The sequence below is a fragment of the Mus caroli genome, unplaced genomic scaffold (assembly GCF_978045245.1).
Source record: "Mus caroli unplaced genomic scaffold, Mus_caroli_1 scaffold_9, whole genome shotgun sequence".
In the NCBI taxonomy this organism is placed as follows: Eukaryota; Metazoa; Chordata; class Mammalia; order Rodentia; family Muridae; genus Mus; species Mus caroli.
The window spans coordinates 80,467,045-80,484,291 of record NW_028227264.1 but is presented as its reverse complement, the minus strand read 5'-3'; the positions used below and the strand labels follow the sequence as shown (position 1 = coordinate 80,484,291).

Sequence of the window (17,247 nt, the reverse complement as noted above, 5' to 3'; positions counted from 1 at the left end):
GCTATTCCCTTCTGCAGTAAATCCAAGGTCAGACTATCTGAGAATGGGTAATAAACAAAGGATTTGGGCAGGCTTTAACCAGATTTTGTAGTTCCATTTGTAACGGTAGCATATCAGGAAGTGAAGATGAAACTAAGGCAATTTCTATTTCTGGAAATAATCCTACAACATAAGCAGAACAGCATGAGCAGAATGGTTGTTAGTGAACCATCTAAGGGTAGGGCTGTTGGTACTACAACAGTGGCCCTCCCATATAAAACTGGAAACTTAATCACTGTGATGCCCTGTGTTTGGACAACTGGCACAGCCTGAAGTTCTTTTTCAAACCATGTATCAGCATCTTCCCAAGAGGCATCTACCAGTGCATCCCGCGCTTCATCGTGCTTGGTCTCTAGCAGTGAGGGAATATTAATCTGATTTCACCACTGTTGTGGTAAATCTTGGCCCCATAATTTTATGACTATGTCAGCCACTTAAGGCCTTGACTACTTGACTTTCCAGTCACTTAGAAAACTCTTTTATCTGAGATAACTTTCTAATTCCTAGAAACTGTGTATAAACCTTTTGAAGTGGCCATTCTGAGTTCCAAAATGTTTGTGAAATGAGTTACATCAGCTCCTGTATTCATCAAGCCTTCTACCTAAATACCATTTACCTGCTATTTTAATTCTTGCCTCTTATCATTAACAACTGCCTGCCAGAACACACATTTTCCAGTACTTCCAAACTCTTGGGGTTTTTTTTCCTGTGGGAGTTTTGCATTTGATGCAGGAAAACAGGAGCAGCTGAGCAATTCTATCACATCCTATCAATCCTATCATTTGCTTTTTTTTTTTTTAACATGTCATTAATTTGAATTTCTCCTTTGAAATCTTCATCTATAATTCCTGAATGCACAATGAATCTTTGGAAAGTTAACCCAGTCCTTTCCAAAATCATCCCTATTATCAAGGCATGCAAAGGACCATAAATTCCAGTAGATATTTTATAACATTGAGGTTTTAGAAGTAGAGTAAGGTGTTTATCTACGGCCAGGTCTAGAGTAACACTGCCTGCAGAAGCATACATTACATTTACAATACTTAGTTAAGATTTTTCTGCCTGCTTGCTATTTCCTGGCTGACAGGAGTCAAATAGCTCATACTTTTTGTTGTGGGGCTTCAAGTCAAGCCCCCAAGAAATCTCCTGTCTGTAAAAATTTGCCTTGGATATCTGCTGGACCAACACTTCAATAGTCCAAGGGCAACCCTTGCCACATTGCCTGCACAACTCCCGAAGCCACTACCCTTCAGGATGCCTTATTCACTTTTCCTGCACAAAACCCCTTATTTTTTGCAATTAATGCACCAGCCATCTTGAGAGCTGAAATCTTTAGGACCTTGGTTACACTTTCTTTGCAAATGACAGTATATCCCACAATCCAATCACCAGGCCTTTTGATATTGAAGACCTCCAGTTATTCCTTCACCTATGCTATTAGCCTGGTACACATTGGAACAATATCAGTTGTATCCTTTATTCACTTATACATGGGTGCTGCCCCTGCCTTTAATGGTCTAATAAGTGCTTTTAATATTCAGTATTTATATTTCCATATGCCAGGTTTCTATAAATGCTTGTCTTACATAAGGGTCTGATACGGCTTTGTTCACAACTGACATTTTTTGTACAAAAAAAAAAAAAAATTCAGTGAAGAATTCGCCAGAGCTTATATAGTCTTTGTAAACAAGGTGAACATTTTCTGAGGTGCTCAAATTTGCCCCAAGCTCCTAACATTGCTAATCAACATTGTTCTGTAGTAGCATCATCAAACTGAATCTGTTCCTTTATATCAGAGTCAGCAACTGGTCCTTGACTAGCCTCCTTCCCCTCGCTCTATTTCACTGTTCAGTATTTACAGCTTCTTCCCTCTACCACATTAGCCATTGCAATTGTGGACTGGCCTCTAGTGCAACTGTCACCAATTCCTTCCAGCCTTGGGGAATAATTCTCTTTTGAGTAGGCCAGGTTTTACAATTGCTTTCATATAAGGTGAGGACATCCCATATGAAATCGCAGCCTCTTTAAAACACTCTAGATCTATCATTTCTAGAGGTCACCATCCTATATTACAACCTTGATCCATCCCATTAGAAAGCATATACTAGCAGGCATACTGGGAAAGATGATGGTGATTAGGTAACCTACACCCCCACCTCTGGTGGTACAGTTGGCTCAAGGTTAACCCTTTCTCTCAAAATGGGCTATTTCATCAGCCTGTTCTGCCTTTTCTGCTTTTCCCTGACCTGACCACCCTCTTGCACAGCTAGCTTCTCACCCTCTTTCCTCCTATGAGAAACTCCTGTTTGCAGTCACCCAGACTGAGGTTTTGTTGTTCTCCCTCTTCCAGTGTTTCTTGCTTCCCAAATGCTTCAACTTCCATCCACAATTTCCCTGCCAATTCTACAGCCCCTTCAGAAAAGAGCTGAGAGAACCCTTTTGTCTTCCCATTTCTGCCATTTTTTGTTATTTGGGTCCCTCATATCTACTCACAATTTTTGCAAATGCTCAGTCATTCTCCCAATCTTCTTTGAGACAGAATAAAGGTAGGAAAGAAGAAAAGAAACAGAAAATTTCCTGTGGGAGCAGACCATGGAATTTTCCAATGACAGCTGCCAAAATGTTTTGCTGTTATCTTGAAACAAAGATCCATTCCTTCATCCACTTCTGTGTCCTCTAAAATATTTGAAATCAAATTTCTCATTCTGCTTGGTCCCACTTATAAGCACCAATTATAGCCGGTGTTTGCTACTTTAGGGATTCTTATTTCTTCCACCCTTCTCCACCCCATTTTTCTTCCCTTATACCACCCCTAAAACTAAACAGGAGAGAAAGAAATGATAAAGGGGAAAGGAAGCAATTTTTATTAGACTACTTCCTGCTGATTAGGGGTATCAGGTTCCTTAGGGCAAGACTGATCTTTGCCATCAGGATATGTAATTTCTACTTCTCATTTCTTTCTGCGGTACTACTTCAAAACTGACAAACTGCGACCAACACCAACAAAAACACCAACCAGCCACTCACACTGCCTCTTAGAGCCCTAGCATTTATATAAACTCTGAAAAGTCCCCAGAATTCCAAACATCACACAATTCCATAAATTATCTGCTGCTGGCAAAAATCATACCTCTGATAGAGCAAGAGGCAAATCATACACAGCTTCTATGAACAATCTGAAGCAGCCCCACATTCCCACACCTGGATTTAAAAACATATTCACTTAACATTTCTGTTTTTTAAAGAACCCAAAATTACAAACTTCTCACTACATTCAGATTATTTTAGGAAAAGAATCCATAAAGGGAGAGATGGTTGTTTGGTTGGGGCTTTATTGTTGTTGTCTTGAGGGTCTGTTTGATATTTATGACACAGGATCTCTCTACATAGCTATGCCATCCTGGACCTCCCTATGTGGTCCAAGCTGGCCTCGAATTCAGAAATCCACCTGTGTCTCCAAGTGGGGGATTCCAGGCGTGCACCTCTATATCCAGCTGAGATGTTTGTAAAATGACCTATCTTATAATCAGAGAGTGAAAGGATAATGGAGGATCTTGACCCAGTTCACAGGTCAATCAACGGGGTCTGCAAGGGAGAGAGTGGGGATGGAGGGGCAAGAGACACGAAGAATGGAGACAAGACAGTCTGCCTGATCCGAGTCTATTGAAAGGCAACTATGGATATGTAAGCACAAGCTGGGGAGGGCAACTGGAGACACTTAACCACAAGTCGAGGATGTGTCTGAGAAAAACAGGATGTTATCAGAGTGTGTTCAGCTGTGGTGGGCTGCTTGCAAAAACATCATGCTAGGAAAACAAGTCTCTCGTCAGGGTGGAAAAGTACCAACCTGTAAGTAAACAGCCTGAGATGGCTGCAGAGATGATAGCAGCTTTCTGCTAAGAGTCGGCAGTCCTCTTAACAGGATCTAAATAGGACCCATCATTCTTTTGATGAACATAGACAATTCTTGAAATATTACAATGCATTAACTGGTAAACCATTATGTTCTGAATATTTTCATTTTGTTTGCTTTAATTTCATCTTTAATAAATTTTACCTGTGTGTATATAACTATGCTCTGGTGTGCATGTTCCAGTCAGACGACAACTTACATTGGTCTACTACCTATTTACTCTTTTATTCAAATTATTGTGTTCCTCTATCCTTGGATGACTATTTGTATACATTTTGAAAAGACATTTTAAAGATGAAACGGTTCCACTAATCTTACATAAGCACCAATGAGATGTCTCAGTAGGAAAATGTGTTTGATATGTAAGGCTTTACTGCACTTATTAGATTCATGGTGTTTCTTTCCAGTAGGAATTCTTTCATAACCTTAAAGAAACCAGTAACACGCAGAGGCAGTATCACATTGATTACATTTGTCAGGTTTCTCTCCAATTTATATCTTTAATGTATCTGAAGTTTACACTAACGTGCCAAAGCTTTACTGAATCAATTATATCCAAAGGGGTTCTCTTCAGAATGACATTTTTTGTGATTATGAAGACTATTCGAATATGCAAATGCTTTACCACAATGATTATTCATAGTTTCTCTCCAGTATGATTTCTTTCATGTCTATACAGATTACTGCAACATGCAAAGGCTTTACTACATTGACTACATTTATATGGCTTCTCTCCAGTATGAGTTCTCCTGTGTATTTGAAGACTATTTTGACTTGTAAAGGGTTTTCCACATTGACTACACTCATAAAGTTTCTTTCCAGTATGATTTCTTTCATGTATTTGAAGACGTCTGAGACATGCAAAGGCTTTAGCACACTGATTACATTTATAAGGTTTCTCAATAGTATGACGTTTTTCATGATTTCGAAGACTACTACCACTTGCATAGGCTTTACCACATTGATTGCACACATAAGGTTTCTCTCCAGTATGAATTCTTTCATGTATTTGAAGAAAACTGCATCTTGCAAAAGATTTACCACACTGATTACATTCATAAGGTTTCTCTCCACTGTGAGTTCTTTTATGCCTTTGAAGAGTACTGCAACATACAAAGGTCTTACTGCATTGATTACACTCATAAGGTTTCTCTCCACTATGACTTCTTTCATGAATTTGAAGACTACTAGACCATGTAAAGGCTTTACCACATTGAGTACATTTGTGCAATTTCTTTCCAGCATGATATCTTTCATGTATATAAAGATTCCTGTGATTTGCAAAGGCTTTACCACATAGAGTACATTTATGTGGTTTATCAAGAGTATGATATTCTTCATGATTTCGAAGATTTCTATAACGGGCAAAGGTTTTACCACACTGATTACACATATAGGGTTTCTTTCCAGTATGAATTATTTCATGCCTGTGAAGACTACTGCTACAAACAAAGGCTTTACCACAATGATTACATTCATAAGGTTTCTCTCCAGTATGACTTCTTTCATGCATTTGAAGACCACTACGCCGTGTAAAGGTTTTACCACAGTGGTTACATCTATAAGGTTTCTTTCCAGTGTGAATGTTTTCATGTGTTTGAAGATAACTGAGACATGCAAAGGCTTTCCCACATTCATTGCAGCAATATGGTTTCTCTCCTGTGTGAGTTCTTTTGTGCGTTTGAAGATTACTTTTACTTGTGAAGGCTTTCCCACACTCACTGCAATCATATGGTTTCTCTCCAGTGTGAGTTCTTTGGTGAATTTGAAGAGCACTGGGACTTGGAAAGGCTTTACCACAGTGATTACATTCATAGGGTTTTTCTACAGTATGATATTTTTCATGTTTTTGAAGACTACGGAAATTTGCAAAGGCTTTACTGCACTGATTGCATTCATAGGGTTTCTCTTCAGTATGGATCCTTTCATATGTTTGAAGAAAACTCTTCTGTGCAAAGGTACATTGCTTCTTTCCATGTCCCTTATGCTCACAAGACTTGTATCTGCAATTATAGATGTTATACTTATTAAAGGAGAAATAACAAACAAAAGGTTTTCAAATATTCACATAGTTTGAATTCTTGTTCCCCACAGATATGTGCTATAAGGATTAAGGTTTCTCCATGACATCGGCCTTCTTGCCTCCCATAAACTGTTCTTCTCACTAAATTTTGGAACGACTATTTGTTTATAAAAGTTCTTGGACATTCACGGGTCCCCAATCAATGTGCATGCTTTTTGTTAAAATTGAATAGGATGAAACTAAATGGTTGACAGTTCTACAACACAGTTCTCACAGGCCTATGACTAAACTATCATCATGTGTTAAGGTATGATTTCTGTGTTTGTTAGAAGTTTGCCTTGCAGACACAGGTTAGCTACCTGAAATTGAAGTACACAGCCTTGTGAGAATTTAATCCTCATTAATATACATAAAGCTGTGCTTATTCCCACTACTGCTTCTCTTTACAACTTCAGGACACATTAAAACTTCTTCAGTGATGCATCTGTATCAGCTTGCACATGAAATTTACCTTCCACGTCCTCTAGAACTGTGACAGTGTTCTTCAATGTTGTCTTCCAATTTGTAACCTAAAATAATAATACCAGAAAATTTATGATATATTATTGGATAGTATGCAATTTTAAGTTAGTATCTTTGGTAAACCCGAGAATCATGTCTCAATAGTCACCACATTCTTCCTCTGTCACAAGAGAAATCAGAGAAGTACACCAATAACCAAGAAACCTTGTCCCCTTGTTTAGAAAGTGAAGGAAAACTCACATTCTTACCTATAGCAGTGAGGTTCCTGCATGTCTCCAGCATCACATCTTTGTAGAGACTCTTCTGGGAAGGATTCAGCAAAGCCCACTCTTCATGAGTGAATTTCACATACACATCCTCATAGGTCACCGCATCCTAAAAGAGCCCATACATATACATAAGAAAAATAGTGAGACTGACTGCACTGTAAATGTACATTTCATTGAGAATATATAATTCTGGGTGCTCCACACATTTATTCCATATCACAGACATTCAAATGAAGTCTCCAAGTGTTTTTAGAAGGAAACAGAAAAGGAGGATCACATCTCTCATTTCTGGGCCCACTGAATTCCACACGGCATTTCAAGAGAGATGACTACTAACAGATGATACAGAGAGACACTCAAACAGATCAGTGCTATTGAGTATACATTAGCAAAATTGTATCAAAATCCCTAACTTCAAAAAAGGATAGACAAAATGTTTAATATACTCAGTAGATACTGGCCATTAAACCTGTCTGAGATCTGCTGAGTATGGCATTTAAGAAGTTTAAAATTATCATGACAGAGACTCTTAGGTCCTAGCAATGACCCTCAAGGTCTCCAAGAAGACAACTGACACAGCAACAAAGGACTCCACCTGGATTGTGGAAACATTAACTGGTGATGGCCATGCATCAGCTGCAGGGTACGCATTTGATTGCTTCACTGATGGGCCATTTCTGTGGCAAGGCCCATGGAAAACCCTTCTCACTTGGCAAGGACCTGTGGTGAATTTTGGTGGCCCACTGCTTATTACCTAGGTCATATATGGTACAAGGTCTCTTTGCTTTTGCTATGCTGTTTATACTCATAGCAATATTTAGTTTCACTTTGTGGGTCATGGGCAAAGCCAAGATTATGCAGACTGAAAGCCCTGTGGATGATTCTATGTTTTTCTAAATACTCATTCTAGGGGCAAAATCCTCCTTTCCTCTATCAAGCTTCTACTTGTGACCATTAATCCTGAGTATTTTGGGACATATAATTGTGTCACTAGAGATACTGCTACAGTCACACTGAGTAAGTCTGTGGCAACCCCAGGCTTGAGAAGAGGAGTATGTCCTGCTTGCATAACTGTTCTGAGGAAGATATGTCTAAACAACAGAGACTTAAAATGGGTAGGTGTTGCAGCCTGACCAGCAGTCTGCAACGTGAACGGTTCATCTGAGGATGGCAGCTCGAGCTGAAAAGAGAGGAAACTAGACAGGGCGAAAAAAGAAACGGAGCCAAGTCTCTGATCAAAGCTCTCCTTTACTAGTTCCGACATTCAGTTATAAAGGAAGGGGGAGGGAACCCGATTTCCCGCCAAGTAACTCAGGGTCCAGTAGCAGGATGAACACGTGTGTGGCTCCGGAAAGATAGTATCAGAAATTGATAGGTACATATGAGGAAAGGTTACTTAGTAAAATGAGCACATCTTTGTCTTCAGTTTAAAATGTATTTTGACAGAGGGGTAGTATCTGATGACTGGACTTATAATCAGGAGTGTTTAATCTGTCTATCACCTTGCATAACTGTGTAATGGCATTTGCTACCAGCTGGGTTTGTGCTCATATCCACAGGTCATGCCTGACTAGACATTTATTTTTGCCTTTCTGAATTGTGCTTTGTAGTGCAAAATAAGATTAGGGGTGTGTGACTGACCCAGTGGGAGGAGGAAGAAAAACTATTGGGGGCCTTTACAATGATGGGACTTTTATAATGCTGATATTATGATCTCTTTAAATTAAAGTAACCAATAATATCACTACTCAGGCAAGCAGGATTGGGATTGTATAAATAAAGATGGCTCAGGGCCACTTGCTTGAATAGGTGGTCACTTGCTTAAACAGGTGGTCACTGTTTTCATTTTCCCTGACACCACACATCCATCCTCAGGTTCCAGAACCCCTCTAGTGCTGGATTCCAGCAACTAACCACTGGGCGAGACTGCTTCAGGGCCCAGACTGCCCCACTTTACCTAGACAAGATACAGTCAATCCCTCCCATATTCCTCCTACACAGGAATGTCTCTGATGCTGATACCTCTGCCCCCATCACCATGGAAACCACAGGAGCCTAGGATGGCTGTCTACATAATGAACTATGGACCAGCCTTGATCATTTTAGTTGATACATAGCCCATTTAGATTATAATTTGTCCTTCTGAAGTCTCTGACCACATCGATACTAAGCTAACTATAGTTTTGCCACTTAGACAACAGCAATCATCTTCTTCCCCCAAGCCACCTTGTTAGTCCATTAGTTCTTTAGTTAAATAAAGCTGCTGTGTACCTTGTTAAGGAAAGGAAACCAAGTTTACATTGTTAACAGGCTTCATGTTAAAAGATAAACAGGTTTATAACCTTTTACTAAAAGAACATAATTTACAATGACAGTTAATAATAACTACTATGTCTCTGATAAATGATTAAAATTTAAAAAAAATGTTCAAAACCAACACAAGGTCTAAGGATATAAAAACTTACGTTCTAAGGATCAAAAAATGATTTAAAATATATAGAAACTTAAAAAAAAAGTTTTCAGATTTCTTTCCCTTCTGTGCTGTTATCACGCTGAGATTTCAGAAGTTGAAGACTTGATGAAGCACTGACTCTTTATTACTCAGTCACAAGCTCAGGATAAAGGGAAAACTTCTGGTTTCTTTGGAAAGTTAGTTAGATCAAATGATGTTTTGATGGAGCAAACAGGTAAAAGGATGCCTTGCTAAAGCAGACACATGAAAGAATATTTTCCTGAAGCAGACACAAGTGAAAGAATGTTTTGATACAGCAAACGTGAAAGGACGCTTGACAAAGTAATATAAATATGACGCCACAGAGAGTGGGAGACGAGCGCCAAGCATTGGTTTGGTATGCTTCACTATGCTGCCATTGAGAGAAACTCACCCAAGACCTACTCATGAGGTTCCTACAGCAATATGCCACTTCCATGGCCTCATCTCTGACTGCTGGTGCTGAGTTGTATTTGGTGTTTGCTATGAGACTGAATTACTGCCAAAAAGATCAAACTTGCCTCAGAGAACTCTTGCTGAACAGGTTCACCTCCTAATAACTTCTCTCTAATCACTTCCCTCACCTCCTAATAACTTCTCTCTAATCACTTCCCTCACCTCCTAATAACTTCTCTCTAATCACTTCCCTCACCTCCTAATAACTTCTCTCTAATCACTTCCCTCACCTCCTAATAACTTCTCTCTAATCACTTCCCTCACCTCCTAATAACTTCTCTCTAATCACTTCCCTCACCTCCTAATAACTTCTCTCTAATCACTTCCCTCACCTCCTAATAACTTCTCTCTAATCACTTCCCTCACCTCCTAATAACTTCTCTCTAATCACTTCCCTCACCTCCTAATAACTTCTCTCTAATCACTTCCCTCACCTCCTAATAACTTCTCTCTAATCACTTCCCTCACCTCCTAATAACTTCTCTCTAATCACTTCCCTCACCTCCTAATAACTTCTCTCTAATCACTTCCCTCACCTCCTAATAACTTCTCTCTTCCTCTACTTCTGCTGGGTGCTGGGCTAGAGGTTGAACCCTTATTAAAAGTAGGTTGTAAAAAATTTAGGTCTAAGGGATTTTGAGTTTTCTTTGTCATCTAGATGTAACTTAAAAATGCTTTTCATCACGCTAAATTATCTCTGACCAAACTATATACCTTGTTCTCTGGAAACAAAAATCATGCCTTTTAAACCTAAAACTATAGTTTTTGTTAAGACTCAAAGACATGAGTCTACTCCTACTATCTTACAGACACCTGTTAACTGCTTTTTCTACCATGTAGATTTCAATACAATGGTAATGCTAATAGATATCTTTTTGTAAACTAAAAAAATCATGTAAGCTTCAAGTAATCAAAAAGGTGTTACAACCTGGATCCACCTGTCCCTGGTCAAATGGACTCCAGATAAGTACAGTCTAAGTTTCTGTATCTCTCCATTCCTGAAAACGGGATTTCCCCCTGGTCTTGGGATTGCTCCCCTTTGTAGCCAGACTTTGATTATGTTGTAGGTTTTTCTTACTTCCACCCTTCTCCATTCCTTTTCTTCAATACTTTCAACCCATTAACACTAGATGGAAGATCTTCACCGTCAGGATAACTAATTTCTTCTTGTTTCTTCCCTGCCCGTGACTAGTTAACAAATTACAACCAGCAGCAACCAACAACCTACCACCTCTTGGGGATCCAGCATTTACATACATACCCTTTGAAATGTCTCCAGAATTCCAAACATCACACAAAACTATCTGCAAAAACTCTGCCACTGGCAAAATCACACTTCTGCTGGAGCAAGAGGCAAATCATACTCAGCTACTGTGGACAATCTGAAAGCAGCCCCATATGCCATACCTGGGGCTAAATGAAAACACTTCCCATATTTCTTTTTTGTTTTTTTTTTAAACCAAAATTCTCACTACACTCCTTCACCAGTTATGAGGAAATGTAAACTTCTCTCATTAGTCTACATTTGTCTCAGCAGATTCCCGCATGGTTGGCAAACATCGTGCAGGGAGCACCTTTGGACGTGGTCCTGAAAGCTGATATAAACTATTCCAGCTGATCTCACTTCAGATCAGACGCTACAGAAATGCCACATTGCCCAGCCTTTTACTAGCACTTCAGCCTTCGTGGACCCTGACAACTTAAACCCCAATTTCAGCTCCAAGTACTTACAGAAGAGAGTGTAGGGCTAGGGAGCTGTGGGACCAGGGGAGCTGGGCAGGAGCAAAAATAGGGTCAAAACAAGCCCAGCCCCAAAAATCTTGTTCTGTAATTGGCAGGAGTAGGATCACTCCCCAACTGCTCCAGGACTGCATGTCCCAGTACACGTAGTCCTATGCCCTCACCTTTGCCCCACCAGAGGTCATGAAAGACCCACAACGTGAGGACTCCCCCACGTTCTGACTCAGGAGAGGCGACACCCCAAAATCACCCACAAGAAACGGTCTTGCTGCAAACTGCAAGAGGATTTTTATTCAAGAGTGCTCTCGGGCCCACGGTCATACACCACGCAGGGGTAGAGGACCGTGGCGCCCCGAGTAGCGGGATAAGGGGGTATTTAAAGGAAGAAACCACAACTCAAGGAAGTGGGGAGGGCGTTGTTAGAAAAAAATACCAAAGATACCAGTTAAGAGTCACAAGGAAGTACAAAGTCATAAGTGTCACAAGGAATACCTGCTAATTGTTAACTCTCAAGACAGTTTCTAAGAGCCCCTAACAATAGCACATTTGCATTTCAGGTTCCAGTAATGGTCAGGGTGACTTTCTTTGAATGAACACTCTTTGAACCCAGGAAGCAGGTGGGTGGAGGAATGTCGCTATCTGTTTTATGATCACAAAGGCCACATTCCCAAGCCTGGGTCTAAAGGCCTAGAATTTTGTTTTTACGTTTTACTCTTTCAGTCACATAGCTCAGTACCCAGGAAAAATTTCCTCTCCCATTATCTAGTTATATTGCAGGAAATATTTTTTTTTTTAAAAGGTTTTTAAAATCAAGTTCCCGTGCTTCACCCAGCTACTCTCAGCCCCTGCAGACTCCCCAGGCAGTTCTTATCTCGTGGAGACTCTCTGACTCAGAACTCCAAAATCTCTCCACCCAGCTCCCTAAATTCCCACTGGCGGGTCACTACCACACCAGCCCCATGCTTCAAAACCCTCAAAACCTTTGTGGTGTACATCAGACAAACCCACGCTTTGCCACCGTACCTTTGTCTCTTGAATCTGAGAATGCCATGTGAAGTGTGAAGGAAAACACAACACAAACCAAGTTCAGAAACAACGGTAACTCAACCACTGGGCACAACTAAAATCCTAATCTTGTAAACCTTATTAAATCTAAATCCAAGCCGGGCGTGGTGGCGCATGCCTTTAATCCCAGCACTTGGGAGGCAGAGGCAGGTAGATTTCTGAGTTTGAGGCCAGCCTGGTCTACAAAGTAAGTTCCAGGACAGGCAGGGCTATACAGAGAAACCCTGTCTCGAAAACCCCCAAAAAAAAAAAAAAATCTAAATCCTCCGATGATGTTGAATCCTGATGGATCCAGGATCCACCATTGAAACCGGCAGACACTAGTAATTATATCTTGTCCTCACACCGCACCCAAAAGGACCCACCCCCTCTCCTGCATCCTCTCTTCCCCTAGCTAACCTGGAAGTCCTGCCTATTCACCCAGTGGTTGACTCCTTTATTCATTAGGGGATGGTTCACAAGTCACAAGAGTCATTCGCAGACCCTCCCAGGAAAGCAGAATTAGCATAAAAATCCAAGCAACCTCAGGGCTATCCACCACATAGTTCTGTCCAGCAGCACCTGGAATTGCTCCTTATGCAAATAAGTCTTCCCAGGCATCCTGTCCCCAACCAACAATATATATTCGCCCCTATAGCCCATAGCCACCCCACAAATGTTTAAACAGCTGTTGTTCCTGAATTAAGTGAGATGTTTCACTAAAGCCTGACTCCCAAGAGTCTTTCTCTACACATTTACTGGCCGCCTGAAGTCTCTTTATGTCCACTTGTTTGGTATTCACCTCTCACACCCTCTCTCCCCTCCTTTGCACCCAAGCCAGGATCCACCAGTTGTGATCACGGGCTGAACACTCTGAATTGGGCAAGGAGGCAGACACTGAACAACAGCTAGTGCTGCCATGCGGGGCTCCCGCGGAGATCAGCAGGAGGAGAGTGACCAATCCTCCCCAGAGGACACAGTTGGCCCAACTCAATCTTGCCTCGGCATTATGAGAGCTAACATTCTGGTTTTCCTACTCTCTCTTACACTGGTTTACGCTGTCACATGGAACCGAATTCAGTAAAAGGGCAACGGACATCTTCTGGTCAAGGATACGCTTTGGCATTGGCAGAAGTCCACCAACCTTTCTGCTTGAACCCCAGCAGCTCACTTAGACATCAGCAATAACCTCCTATCTTTTTCTCCTTAAAAAAAAAAAAAAAAAAAGAAAGGAAGAAAGAAAGAAAGAAAGAAAGAAAGAAAGAAAGAAAGAAAGAAAGAAGTTATCCATGTCTGCTTGGGTTGCTTTGGATGGTTGGACCCTAACACTGGGTATCTTCAAATGTATGCCCAACCTAAAGATTGCAAAGGATGTAAAACTCTGGCCAGAATTCAACACAGCACGTAAAACTGTAATTCAAATTAGAGTCATCCAGTCTCCTGATGAACCTCCAACACAAGCAATGAGAGAGATTAGAAGACAGGCCAGAAATTCAACTCAACAGGCAGCAGGGAGAGAGACACTGGATCTCTTGAGTGTAATGAGAACTATGCAATTTCGGTTTATTTAAAATACACGACAATTTTATGAGGCTATGTTTTCCTTTGATAAAACCCACCCATGTATGAGTTGCTATGACTCCCAGAGCTGTGTCCTGGCCCAGGGTGGCACTAAACTACGTGGGAAGGGCACTATTACATCAATCCTTAACCAAGAGACTACAGGATACATCTGGCCATAGGCCAGTCTCCTCTACCCTAAGTCAGGCTGACCAAATCCAACCAGCATACCTCTGAGACATCTCCCAACCTCCAATCACATATTTAATCAAGACTTCATTCTCTTAATGAAGAATCTCACAGGATTTCAGCCTGTAAATGTGCACACACATGTAAATTTTTGAAAGTATGTCACATTTAAAACTGGAGAGATGGCTCAGCAGTTAAGACTACTTATTGCCAAAAAAAAAAAAAAAAAAAAAGAGCGGGGCGTGGTGGCGCACGCCTTTAATCCCAGCACTCGGGAGGCAGAGGCAGGCGGATTTCTGAGTTCGAGGCCAGCCTGGTCTACAAAGTGAGTTCCAGGACAGCCAGAGCTATACAGAGAAACCCTGTCTCGAAAAACCAAAAAAAAAAAAAAAAAAAAAGACTACTTATTGCTCTTACAGATGACCTGGGTTTGTTTACCAGCACTAACAAGGTGGCACAGAATTATCCCCAGATCGTGGTGGAGGACATCTAATGGCCTCTTCTGTCTTCTATGGGCCGCAAACACCCAAGTGATGAACATACATATATGAAAGCAAAACGCAGGCACATGTAAAAAGTTTAGTAAATAAATAAGACAGATCACCATAACATTTATATGTCACAATTGATACGTTGGCCAGAAATACAAAGAAATGGGACAAATATCTGTAGCCAAATCTATGACTGTAATTAAAAGAATCAAGGAACTCAATCAAAGAGAAATTGCAAGACAAGATTGTAGACAAGAAGTCTCAATATTATTTCAGTACAGAATCTGAGCTATAGATTCAACAAACACGAGTTCTGCAATGAGCGACAGGAAGCCGATGACACAAAAGGTCAACATGAATGAAAACATGAGCACACAAGACTGAATAAACAGCACGGTGACACCGTCTGACTTCTAAATTACCCTACACCTGCGATAAAGACTGTGCTGTTTGAGACCGACAGAACATGAGAGAACAAGAACACTTAGGACAGAAACACAATTAATATTCGGTCGATTTTGACAACTTATGCAGGGGAACACAGTGAGTCTGGCCTTACTAACACACGTGACTGAACCACCTTGGCATCCACATGCGAATGTGTTAATGGCACAGACTTTACACTGCGCAGAGTTAACTGCGATGGATGCTACACCCGAATGTCAAGTGCCCGGTGCAGAACTTTAGAGGACAGAGAAACTAGAGCTCTGCCTGTCAGAAAATCTGCCTTTCCTGACAAGAAAAGCCACGCGTGCGTGACCACTTCCCAAGCACCGACTCCCGCGTCCCATGCTCTGCGCAGGTTCAGCCAGGGGAACGGAGTCAGAGAGAGGTCCCGCTTCCGCCTGGAGGTGCAGAGACCTCGGGAACCAACGCGATCACACCGGACGCCGCCGGTTCCCGCACCCCAGGGCAACCCACACGGGCTCCCGCGGATCCTACCCGCGTGGGGACGGCGGCCGCGTTCACCATGGCGCGGATCCCCAGCTCGCCTGCTCTCCTCACAGCTCCTAGTAGCCGGTCACAGCGCAAAGCACGGGACACACTAGAGCTTCCCTCAGACTCACAGTCAAACACGAGAATGGCGGGCCGGAAGTTCCCGCCTCCACTGAAGCGCGCCTCGAGGCTCTGATTGGTTAATGAGGCCTGAGTTACAGGAGCATCTTAGGGACAGAGTGCCTCTTAGGGACTCAGCACATTGGTTCTCAGCCCTTGGCTCCACCCCAGGCACAGACCGAAAAACTTGCACCCATAGTGCAAAGTCGTCCCTGCACTTTTCCTGCACACAGTAGGCACTTCTTCGGGTAGGCATAGGGTGTCTAGTACACACAGATCATTACTCTATGAGCACTGTGTAGACCCTCTGCTCACAGCTGAACCAACCAATCACAGAATCAAATACTCTAAAGGTCTTCTCTGCTCAATCTGAAGTGGCCCTGGCACTATTCGCAAAATTTTAAAAATATTTACTCACTACTGTTACTCTATGTGAGCCACAGCGTTCGTGTGGATATCAAAGGTCAAATTGTGGGTGTAGGTCTTTTCCTTCCACCGTAGGTTCTAGGGGCTGCACTCCAGTCGGTCATCAGTCTTGCATTCCAAGTGGTTTAGCCCACTGAACCATCTCATCCGGCTGTCCCCAGTGCTTCATTGCCTTGTCTGATTTCATTTCCTCACAGACGCTACCTATCAGCTGAAGTTATCGTATTGCTCTAACTTTTAAAAATCTATCCTCTCTCCCCAGACTCCTAGGAGGGCAGAGACATACATGTGCCCATTCAGGTCAAATTTAAGCCACCCAATTGATATTCACCAGGTATCCTCAATTTCATTAGGGCACAACTAAGATTTCTCACATCTCTCTCAGTTGTACACTGTTGGCCAAATATTAACACTTCCCCAGCCTTCTGTGGTGGCAATGGCCTTTCATGCCACCTTTTGGGAGGTGGAAGCAGGGCATCAAAAGTTTAAACCAGCTTGGTCTGAGACCAAAAACATCCAAAACTAAAGTCCCCAAACGGAAGGTTCTAGGGTGATGATCTGGGACGGAAAGATGACCAAAAAAAAAGGTTGGCATTGGCAGCTGGTGGTTGCGCATGCCTTTAATCCCAGCATTCAGGGGCAGAGGTGGTGGATCTCCATGTGTTTGAGGTCAGCCTGATATACAGAATAAGCTCCAAAACAGCCAGGGCTACACAGAGAAACCTATATAAAAACAAAACTAGTGTATGGGGGAGGAAGGAAAAAAGACTGGCATCAATAGATCTTGCATAAGCTGATCACACCGGAGCTTGTCAGACGGCTGCCCAGGAATCCAGTCATTTAAGGAGAATTGTGAATGCCCATAAGAACACTCTAAGAAACAAGACAAGAATCTTTCGGCTTCAGTGTATTCATGCTCCTCCCAGCGTTATTCGATAGGAGTGAAATTACCTGAGATTACTCCACTATTGCTTGCTGCTGTTATTCGGAGAAATGTTTATACCTCTAAGAAAAAACATGATCCTTCT

General features: G+C 41.7%; 1 protein-coding gene across 1 annotated transcript; it reads right to left on the bottom strand.

The window, feature by feature from the left end:
• Nucleotides 1-3,591: 3,591 nt before the first annotated feature.
• On the bottom strand, nucleotides 3,592-15,818 carry LOC110303019 (uncharacterized). The gene is given in 5 exon segments (XM_021173905.3): nucleotides 3,592-4,592; nucleotides 4,595-5,955; nucleotides 6,487-6,544; nucleotides 6,746-6,872; nucleotides 15,680-15,818. Coding segments are annotated over 5 exon segments (1,671 nt in total). The 5' UTR covers nucleotides 15,710-15,818; the 3' UTR covers nucleotides 3,592-4,497.
• Between the last annotated feature and the right edge of the window lie 1,429 nt (nucleotides 15,819-17,247).